This window comes from Chlorocebus sabaeus, chromosome 6 (genome assembly GCF_047675955.1).
Source record: "Chlorocebus sabaeus isolate Y175 chromosome 6, mChlSab1.0.hap1, whole genome shotgun sequence".
NCBI classification, from domain to species: Eukaryota; Metazoa; Chordata; class Mammalia; order Primates; family Cercopithecidae; genus Chlorocebus; species Chlorocebus sabaeus.
This window is the reverse complement of record NC_132909.1, coordinates 18,469,995-18,480,212: the sequence shown is the minus strand read 5'-3', so window position 1 is coordinate 18,480,212 and position 10,218 is coordinate 18,469,995. Positions and strand designations below refer to the sequence as shown.

General features: G+C 54.5%; 1 protein-coding gene across 4 annotated transcripts; it reads right to left on the bottom strand.

The window, feature by feature from the left end:
- Window positions 1–10,125, bottom strand: ACTMAP (actin maturation protease). 4 transcript variants are annotated; one of them, XM_007996868.3, is made up of 6 exons: window positions 9,071–10,123; window positions 4,321–4,389; window positions 3,755–3,879; window positions 3,263–3,392; window positions 3,101–3,171; window positions 1–1,974 (listed from the first exon to the last, which is right to left on the bottom strand). In XM_007996868.3, exons 1-6 carry the CDS (start codon window positions 9,391–9,393, stop codon window positions 1,637–1,639), a joined length of 1,056 nt encoding a protein of 351 aa, XP_007995059.2. In that variant the 5' UTR covers window positions 9,394–10,123; the 3' UTR covers window positions 1–1,636. The 4 variants fall into 4 exon arrangements, with proteins under 4 accessions (XP_007995059.2, XP_037847650.2, XP_072872532.1 ...); XM_073016431.1 differs by lacking the exon at window positions 1–1,974 and adding an exon at window positions 2,417–2,997 and having other exon boundaries at window positions 9,071–10,125; XM_037991722.2 differs by lacking the exon at window positions 3,263–3,392 and having other exon boundaries at window positions 3,101–3,177; window positions 9,071–9,110.
- Window positions 10,126–10,218: the final 93 nt, after the last annotated feature.

Sequence of the window (10,218 nt, the reverse complement as noted above, 5' to 3'; positions counted from 1 at the left end):
CAATGTTGTAGAGCTTTTTATTTTGCATCTGGAGTGTATTTGGGCACTTGGGCTGGGTGGGGTAACAGGATAATGAGCAGTTTGGGAAAGAGGCAGGCTCCGAGCAGGCTGTTTCACTCACTTGGCACTCACTGGGCGGCTATTCTTGTGCCTGGATGTGTTACAATGCAGGGGACACAGTAGTGCCCAAGGCTGCTCCAAGCCCTGGCTGGGATGGGGGATGCACAGGCAGGCTGCTCAGGGCTGGGATGGTGGACACGTATCCTCTTTACCCTGATCACTGGTTAGAAATATTGCACTGTGGCCTGGCGCAGTGGCTTACACCTGTAATCCCAGCACTTTGGGAGGCCAAGGCGGGTAGATCAGTTGAGGTCAGGAGTTCGAGACCAGCCTGGCCAACATGGCAAAGCCCTGTCTCTACTAAAAATACAAAAAGTTAGCGAGGCATGGTGTTGCATGCCTATAATCCCAGCTACTTGGGGGGCTGAGGCAGGAGAATCACTTGAACCTGGGAAGTGGAGGCTGGAGTGAGCCGAGATCACGCCACTGCACTCCAGCCTGGATGACAGAATGAGACTCCATCTCAGAAAAAAAAAAAAAAGGCAATACTGCTCTGTACAGTTTCCCTAAATGACACAGGCTCAGTTAGGGACAGAGAAGTGATCCAGACAGGCCTGTTCCTCCTACTTCAGAGTGGAGGGGTCAGGTATTCACAAAGCTAGTAATCACACACACTCACTAGATGTTTATATGGGTGGATAGGAAAGTCTGTGGTCAGCACCATAATGTTCAGGGAGCCAGGAGACAGCCTGGCTGAGAGACACTAACTACCTAGCTTGAATCCTGACCCTGCCACGTGCTAGTCATGTGACCTCAGGCCAGCGATTCCACTTCTCCAGGCCTGTCTTGCCATCTGTCAAATTGGGTCCATCTAGCACCCCCCTTACAAGGTTGTCAGACCTGTTAACACAGGTAGAGGGGCTGGCACAGGTAACTGCTCCCAGATGGGCTTTAAAACTGTGAAGATATGAGGTTCCGGGGGCAGGGGGTGTCTTGACTGGGGCTGGGGACTCTTCCCTGAGGTAGTGATACCTGAGCCTCGATGGAGAAGTTACGGAATGATCCTCAGCAGAGGGTTGGGGTGGGCCTCAATGCTCCGGGGATTTGAACAACACTTCAGGGATCTGAAAGGTCAGTATGACTGGTAGGTGGCAAGTGTGAGGAAGAGCCTGGGCTAAGGGGGGTGAGCTGAGGCTGGCGCAGTTCAGTGTCCCTGTCCTGTGAGCAGCAGAGGGCCCAGGCTCCTTAGATGTCTCGTGAGGTGACAGAGGCGGTCCCTAGTAAGAAACGGACGGATGCAACATTCAGATGGGAGAGGCAGGCCGCAGGGTCTGCGCTGTCGTCAGTCTCTCCCTAGAGGGACCAGCTGGTGCTCAATACTGCAGGGGGTGGGCCTGGGGTTGGGACGATGCCCAGGCCTGGGAGAGATGGAGTAGGGGTGGCCCTGATGAAGGATCCCTGGGCTGGAGGCCCTTGAGACCCAGCTTAAACCTTGGGGCCATCACACAGAGGGAGAAGTGGGGGCACACTTGAAATGGTGATTGAGCTAGGCTACAGCCTGGGACCGCAGCCCCAGCTAATGACTGTAGTCTTGCGGTGTGAGGAGCAGGGCCTGGCCACAGAGGCCAGCCCGCACCCCACCCACGGGCACCACGTACACCCGGCCGTCAGTGGCCCGCGAGGGTGAGAAGTCCGTCAGCTGCAGGTTGCTGTCCCGGACTTGATCGTAGTCCCACAGCTGATAGTGCCAACTCTTGCCCTGCTTGGACAGCAGGTAGACAGCTCCCGGGGAGCCCTCCTCCGGCAGGGATGGTGGCTGGCAGGGCGTGCCCAGCACTGGGTGGAACAGACCCGGCAGCTCAGGGTCCTCAGTGTAGCCGAGACTGGGCACAGCCCGAACACCCAGCAGGACCCCTGGGGGAGAGGAGAAAGTGGTGAGTGGCAGTGACTGAGCCAGGACCAGGTGCTAGGGCTAAGTTCCGCCCCCTCCCATCCCTCCAGGGTGGGTGCAGCTGCCATTCCTAGGTTACAGTGACGTTACTGGTGACCAGTGGGTTGGGATTTGGTCCCACCACAGCATCCGGCTCCAAAGCTGTAGGCGTTTTAAGTCTTGCCTCCCCTGGCCTGATAGCACGGGGGAGGTGGGGAGGCAGCATGAGATGGAGCAAATGCCGTCACCCGGTCATCTCCAGCTGTCTAGGGAAGAGGATCCAAGAGGAGCTGTCAAGACCACACAGCCATGAAGAAGCTGAATGGAGCCTCCCCCGGACCTCCTGATGCGGACCAACCTGGTCTTCTTTCAGGCGGGGGAATGATGAAGACGGTGCTGGTAATGCTTACAGAGACGTGTCACATGCCAAGCCCTGTTCTTTTTTTTTTTTTTTTTTTGAGACGGAGTCTTGCTCTGTCACCCAGGCTAGAGTGCAGTAGCGCCATCTCAGCTCACTGCAACCTCCACCTCCCACATCCAAGCGATTTTCCTGCTTTAGCCTCCCAAGTAGCTGGGATTTCAGACACACACCACCACGCCCGGCTAATTTTTATAGTTTTAGTAGAAACAGGGTATCACCATGTTGGCCAGGTTGGTCTCAAACTCCTGACCTCAAGTGATCCACCCGCCTCGGCCTCCCGAACTGTTGGGATTACAGGCGTGAGCCACTGCGTCTGCAAGCCCTGTTCTGAGTGCTGCGTGCTATGCCTACAAGGCAGCTTTATGAGGAGGGTGCTACTGTTACCCCTGATTTCCAGATGGGGAAAGGAACGGCCCAGAGAGGCGATGATACCTGCCCAGAGTCACAGAGCCTAGAAGAGGCTGCGCCAGGCCTGGAGCGCAGATGTTCTGATCCTGAAATCCATGCTCTGAGCTTCCGTTTGTAGAAGCTCCAACTGGCGGACACCTGGGGCCCAGCCTGCCCGGTGCTATGCTAAGTGCCCAGCCTGGCTGGGAAGACACCAGCACAAGGAGTGAGAATGTCAGGAGGGTTCATGGAGGCCAGGGAGACCCAGGATGAGGGGTGCAGACAAAGGAGGGGGAACCCACCTGCGCTCACCGCCCAGTGGGCCTTGTGGCCCTTCCTCTGACATGGCTCATGGTTGAAGTCTTCGTCGTAGCTGGTGCTGGCATTAAGGTAAAAACGATAGCGTGGCCCTGGGACCCACCCTTCACCACCCCTGTCCTCCTCCCTCCAAGGCCCTGGGATACGGGATGAGCAGGGGATGTCCAGTGACCAGGTGCCGCAGGACGAGGTCTCTGTTGGGACTGCCCAGGCCGCCAGAGAGCAGCTTGGCCTGGCAGCCCAGCACCTCCTGGGCCAGGCTGCCCATATCGGCCACTGCATGGTGACAGCACACAGAGGGGGCTTGTTGCGTGTGCCCAGCACCATGCCCAGGGTTCACAGTGGGCGATGCTTCCGACCCTCACCATGACCTTCCACCCATTGGTACAAATGAAGAAAATGAGGCACTAAAAGCGTCAGGGGCTTGTCCATGGCCACAGCGAAGAGGTGGCAGAGCTGGGTATGCAACCCGTGCAGCCAGCTCGAGTCCATCTTGTAACCTCTCTGCTCTACTGGGCAGTGGGAAGGGCCCGAAGAATGGAACAAGACACCCTGACACACGGCTGCCAGCACCCCACCCAGCCTCTCCGGTCCCAGCCTCATGAAGAGGTGATGGAGCACGCAGTCCCCCAGCTCACCTGAGAACATCTCTCCCTGGGCCGTGTAGCCTCTTTCCATGGCCACCTGCACGAGTCTCTCCAGGGGGACACCACTGGGGGGCGACAGGAGAGTACCTGCCATCCACAAGGCCACCAGCCCGCATCTGGGGACAGAGAGGCCCAGCCTGTCAATCCTATGTCACAGCCTCCTTACCTGGAAGCTGGAGTTGGGGAACAGGTTTGCTGCCCTGGAGGAGTTCCCCTCCCCTCTCCCAGGCCAGCGAGGGAGACCTGACTCCCCTCCAGGGGAGAGCCCAAGGCTGAAGGGCTGGGGGTAGAAGGGTGGGGAGAGGTCACCTGAGCTTCCTGGGAGGAGGAGCCAAGGTGGAGTTGGACCAGGTTCATTCGTTCATTCCTCGGATGTTCCAACTATGTTTACTATGCAGATACCCAGAAACCCGAGTGGAAAGTTCCCCCTTTCCTTTCCTCCTCCTCCCGGCAGGGACAATCCACTCCTCTTTTCCAGATCAGTCCTTAAGAAACCCAGCAAGGGCAGAGTAAGGGCAGCAAAGGGGCTGGGGGGGGTCCCGCATCAGGGCACATACTGAGGGCCTTCTTGGATGAGGGATGGCAGGTCTGCACAGAAGAGGATCCACCGCAGGTCACCTCGGAACCTGAAGCAGAGCCGCACTCAGTCACCAGGGAGCCAGCTCTGAAGCACCCCCGACCTTGAGGTCTGGCTGGGAGTGGGGTATCCAGGGACGATGAAGGGAACACAGGCCTGGCTGTCCTAAGGCTGAAGGAGGCTCCTGGTTCAGTCACTGACTTCCCCTTCCTAAGCTTCAGTTTCCTCATCTGGTTCATGGGAATGGTCCTTCTGCTTGCCTGCGCCCTGCTCTCTCTCTGTTATTGAAGGGTGAGGAGTAAAGGGCACCACTTTGCAACCAGGTGTATCTGAGGAAATTTCTCAAAGTGGTATCTCCATCTCCAACTCTTTTTTTCTTGCACTGTTGCCCGGGATGGAATGCAATGATGCAATCAAAACTCACTGCAGCCTTGACCTCCCAGGGTCAAGTGATTCCTCCTGCCTCGGCCTCCTGAGTAGCTGGGAGTATAGGCATGTACCACCACGTCCAGCTAGTTCTTTTTATTTTATTTTATTTTATTTTTTTGAGACAGGGTTTTGCTCGTTTTGCCCAGACTGGAGTGCAACAGCGCAATCTCAGCTCACTGCCTTCTGGGTTCAAGCGATTCTCCTGCCTCAGCCTCCCAAGTAGCTGGGCTTACATGTGCATGCCACAACGCCCAGCTAATTTTGTATTTTTAGAAGAAATGGGGTTTCACCATGTTGGCCAGGCTGGTCTCGAACTTCTGACCTCAGGTTATCCACCCACCTTGGCCTCCCAAAGTGCTGGGATTACAGGCGTGAACCACCATGCCTGACTCTTTTTATTTTTAGTAGAGATGAGGTCATGCTATGTTGCCCAGGCTCCAAACTCTGTGATTTGTTTTTCCCTTCAAGTCTGTTTCTTGGGCTGTTCAACAGTAAAAATCCCTTAACTAAACTTTGAATAAAACCAGGTAACAACATGCTTAAGGCCTAAGACATCACCTTGATAGTGAATCTTTGTACCCTGGGGTAGGCCACTCCGATAGTTTGGCCCTGGGGGATTCATTCCTTTTTTTTTTTTTTAAGACAGGGTTTCCCTTTTGTTGCTCCAGCTGGAGTGCAATGGCGTGATCTCGGCTTACCACAACCTCCACCTCCTGGGTTCAAGCGATTCTCGTGCCTCAGCCTCCCGAGTAGTTGGGATTATAGGCATGCACCACCATACCCCGCTAATTTTTTGTACTTTTTCTGTGTGTTTTTTTTTTTTTTGAGACGACTGGAGTGCAGTGGTCCGATCTTGGCTCACTGCAAGCTCTGCCTCCTGGGTTCACGCCATTCTCCTGCCTCAGCCTCCTGAATAGCTGGGACTATAGGCGCCCACCACCATGCCCGGCTAATTTTTTGTATTTTTTTTTTTTTTTGAGACGGAGTCTCGCTCTGTCGCCCAGGCTGGAGTGCAGTGGCCGGATCTCAGCTCACTGCAAGCTCCGCCTCCTGGGTTTACGCCATTCTCCCGCCTCAGCCTCCCGACTAGCTGGGGCTACAGGCGCCCGCCACCTCGCCCGGCTAGTTTTTTGTATTTTTTTAGTAGAGACGGGGTTTCACTGTGTTAGCCAGGATGGTCTCGATCTCCTGACCTCGTGATCCACCCGTCTCGGCCTCCCAAAGTGCTGGGATTACAGGCTTGAGCCACCACGCCCGGCCAATTTTTTGTATTTTTAGTAGAGATGGGGTTTCACCGTGTTAGCCAGGATGGTCTCGATCTCCTGATTTCATGATCTGCCCACCTCAGCCTCCCAAAGTGCTGGGATTACAGGCGTGAGCCACCGCACCTGGCCATTTTTTGTATTTTTAGTAGACATGGGGTTTCTTCATGTTGGTCAGGCTGGTCTCAAACTGCTGACCTCAGGTGATCCACCCGCCTCAGCCTCCCGAAGTGCCAGGATTACAGGCATGAGCCACCGTGCCTGGCCTCCTTTTTTTTTTTGAGATGGAGTCTTGCTCTGTCACCCGGGCTGGAGTACAGTGGTGTGATCTTGGGTCACCGCCACCTCCACCTCCCAGGTTCAAGCAATTCTCCTGCTTCAGCCTCCCGAGTAGCTAGGATTACAGGTGTGTGCCACCATGTCTGGCTAATTTTTGTATTTTTAGTAGAGATGGGGTTTTGCAATGTTGGCCAGGCTAGTCTCGAACTCCTGGCCTCAGGTGATCTGCCTGCCTTGGCCTCCCAAAGTGCTGGGATTAGAGATGTAAGCCACTGTGTCCGGCCCATGCTTATTATTCCTATCCCAAGGCTGGTAAGAGGGCAAGGTTCGGTTCGGTTGTGGGGGTGGTACAGACTCAGAGCTCATGGTTCCCAGTTTAGGGTACCCTCCCGATGAAAGATGATACCACATAAGTATGATTAAAAGCATGGAGGATGGGCGTGGCGGCTCATGCCTGTAATCCCAGCACTTTGGGAGGCCGAAGCAGGTGGATCACCTGAGGTCAGGAGTTTGAGACCAGCCTGGCCAACATGACGACACCCCTTCTCTACTAAAAACACAAAAAATTAGCCAGGCATGGTGGCGGGTGCCTGCAATCCCAGCTACTCAGGAGGCCGAGGCAGGAGAATCACTTGAACCCGGGAGGCAGAGGTTGCAGTGAGCCAAGATCACGCCACTGCACTCCAGCCTGGGCAACAAGAGCGAAACTCCGTCTCTAAATAAATAAAAAAAATAAGCATGGAGCCAGGCTGGGTGCGGTGGCTCACGCCTGTACTTCTAGCACTTTGGGAGGCCAAGATAAGAAGATCGCTTGGGCCCAAGAATTCAAGACCCAGCCTGGGCAACACAGCGAGACTCTGTATCTACAAAAAATATATATATGTACAAAAAATTAGCCGGGGATGGTGGTGCATACCTGTGGTCCCAGATATTTTGGAGACTGAGATGGGAGGATCACTTGAGCCTGGGAGGTTGAGGTTGCAGTGAGTTGTGATACAGCTACTGCATTCCATCCTGGGCAACAGAGCAAGATCCTGTCCCCAAAACAAACAAACAAACAAACAAACAAACAGCCTGGAGCCCTGCCACCAGAGTTCAGGTTGGACTCTTTCTCTCTTTTGCACTATAGCTAAAGGGCTTCACTTCTATGAGCCTCAGTTTTCTCATCAGGAATATGAGACAAAAACAGTTTCTACCTCATGGGGTTGTTGAGAGGATTCAATAAATTAATATTTAAACATTTGGAACAGCGCCTGACATAGGGTAGGCACTCAGTAAAGGGTGGCTATAATTTGTATTAAATTTGCCTCATCTCAGTGTGGGCATTTAGGGAAGATTATAAATGTGTCCGCAGGCTGGGTGCGGTAGCTCACGCCTGTAATCTCAGCACTTTGGGAGGCTGAGGCAGGTGGATCACCTGAGGTTGGGAGTTCGAGACCAGCCTGGCCAACATGACAAACCCTGTTTCTACTAAAAATACAAAAATTAGCTGGGCATGGTGGTGGGCACCTGTAATCCTAGCTACTAGGGAGGCTGAAGCAGGAGAATAGCTTGAACGGGGAGAAGGGGGGCGGGCAGGCGGAGGCTGCAGTCAGCTGAGATGACGCCAGTTCACTCCAGCCTGGATGAAAGAGAGAAACCCCATTTAAAAAAAAAAAAAAAAAAACGTGTCTAGAGATCTTAGAGTTCCAATGTGAGTCTGGGCAAGTCTTTTCCCCCTCTTTTCAGCCAGGCAATCATTAAACCTCAGCCTCACAGCCCCAGCCCAGGTCTGGCGCTCTCCTTTCCCCTACCACCTGGGTCCCTGGATGTCCCAGTTTTCTCAAGGCTCCTAAGTACCACTTCCACAGGACGCCTCCTTCCCTGCACAGAGCCTCTCCAGGGCTCCCCCATGCCCTCAGGAAAGTCCCAGTCCCTTCGCAGAGCCCGCTCTGTCCTGCGTGGGCTGGCTCTGCCGCTTTCACAGCCTCATGTTTGCCACTTTTCCCGGCAAGTTAAGGATATATTTGCAGTTCCTTGAATAGAACATGTCCTCATTTCACTCCAGGCCCCTGCACAGCTGGTTACTCTCATCACACAGCATTTGCACGACTTGCTCAACAGCACTCAGGGTTCCCCTTCTCCAAGAAGCTCCCCCTGACTCCCCAGCCTGGGTCATACACCCCTCTGGGCTTCGTCATGACAGCCCTGTCCACTCTGGGTTGTCACTGTCTGGAGGGGTGGAGGGATCTGTTTCCCCCACTAATCTGGGCACTTGCTTTTTTTTTTTTGAGACAGAGTATCGCTCTGTCTTCCAGGCTGGAGTGCAGTGGCACAAGCTTGGCTCACTGCAACCTCTGCCTCCGGGGTTCAAGCGATTCTCCTGCCTCAGTCTCCCAAGTAGCTGGGACTACAGTCGCATGACACCACACCCGGCTAATTTTTGTATTTTTAGTAGAGATGGGGTTTCACCATATTGGTCAGGCAGGTCTCTGATCTCAGGTGATCCACCTGCCTCGGCCTCCCAAAGTGCTGGGATTACAGGCATGAGCCAACGCACCCAGCATGGACTGGGCACTTGTGAGGACAGCTTTCTTCATTGCTGGAGGCACACCACCATGGACGGGATCTAGGCGGGGGACCTAAGTAGTCAGGCTGTTTGATCGTGAGGACACGGGAACCGCCCCCCCCCCCCCCCCAAAAAAAGGAAATGGCTGAAGTGATCTGTGGAGAAGCGACTAGGGCAGAGCCTGGGTGGTGGGTGGGGCATGGAGACCCTACCGGTCCTTGTGCAGTTTCAGGAGCCTCTTCACATCTTCTCTGCCCTTGGGGACCGGGCCAGCCTTCTCCAAAGCCTCCTTCAGGAGCTGGCTCTTCTCCAGGCCGAAGACATGAGGGGGAGCAGGCCCCATGGCAGCGGGTGGAGGAGGCAGTGGGGGCGGCGGGGGAACAGCGGTCTGCTGACTCCAGGGAGGGGACGGTATAGCTAAAAAGTCCAGGGGACTTGGGGGTAGAGGAGGAGATGGAATGCTGCTGGCTTGGGGTACAGGGGTTCTTGGAGGAGGGATTGGTGGCTTTAGGGGAGGAGAGCATGGAGAAGTCATTTTGGGGTCTACAGGAGGGGCTGAGAGGTTCAGAAAGTGGGGAGAGAAGGATCCTCCAACAGAGAACGGTCTCAGGGATGGAAATTTTAAAAATTTACGAGCTGAATTCCAGAATCTGGGGGCTGAGCAGTGGGTGTGACAGGACCACAGCTAATATTTGAAACCATGGGAGCAGGAATTGTGAGGGTGACTCAAGTCATAAGGCACCTGACAGTTAACAGGGTGGGGTCCTTAAATCCGGAACCGGATCTGTGGTACCGGTTGGGTTACCTCGGGAGTCTTAGGTGGACAGTTAGTAGGAGTTAACTCATTCTTTGGGGCTAGATGTGGAAACACATGAGTAAGTTTGGGATATGAAGGCTCAGACCTAAAGTGAGGTGCCTTAAGGGTGCGACTTAGGAGCCCAGGGCTAAAGATTCGGAGAACTTAGGTTCACTACCCCCTCACATCCCAGGCCCGAGTTTGGAACCTTTGGGCTGACCTTTGAGTCAGAGGTCAAGAGGTCAAAATAGACACCTGGCAGGAAAAATGGCCTAGTTGTGGAGAAGGTCCCGGAACCAGAGCAACAAAAACGTCTGTGGGTTGGAGAAGACTCAGAGATGAGAGGCCGGTGGGCGCCGTGATAACCGGTGGAAAAGGGAAGGGAGTCAGGAAGTAAGGTACACCTCCCACTCCCGGAAAATGGCGGCCCCCGCACACTGCTTTTCCCATATCACGGGGTATTACACGCAACAGTGCCCGCCCATTTGGCGATCACGTGACAGAAAACGCAGCTCTGGGGGGAAGAGGCGGGACTTCAAAAAGGATTGCCTCCGGAAGACACCA

Bases quoted from the DNA above. Each gene is read 5' to 3' on its own strand.
- ACTMAP (XM_007996868.3), bottom strand. From the start codon at position 9,393: ATGACTTCTCCATGCTCTCCTCCCCTAAAGCCACCAATCCCTCCTCCA. The intron at 3,880-4,320 runs GTATGTGCCCTG...CTCTGTCCCCAG, and splicing joins CTCATCCAAGAAGGCCCTCA to ATGCGGGCTGGTGGCCTTGT. The intron at 3,172-3,262 runs GTATCCCAGGGC...TGCCAGCACCAG, and splicing joins GGACATCCCCTGCTCATCCC to CTACGACGAAGACTTCAACC.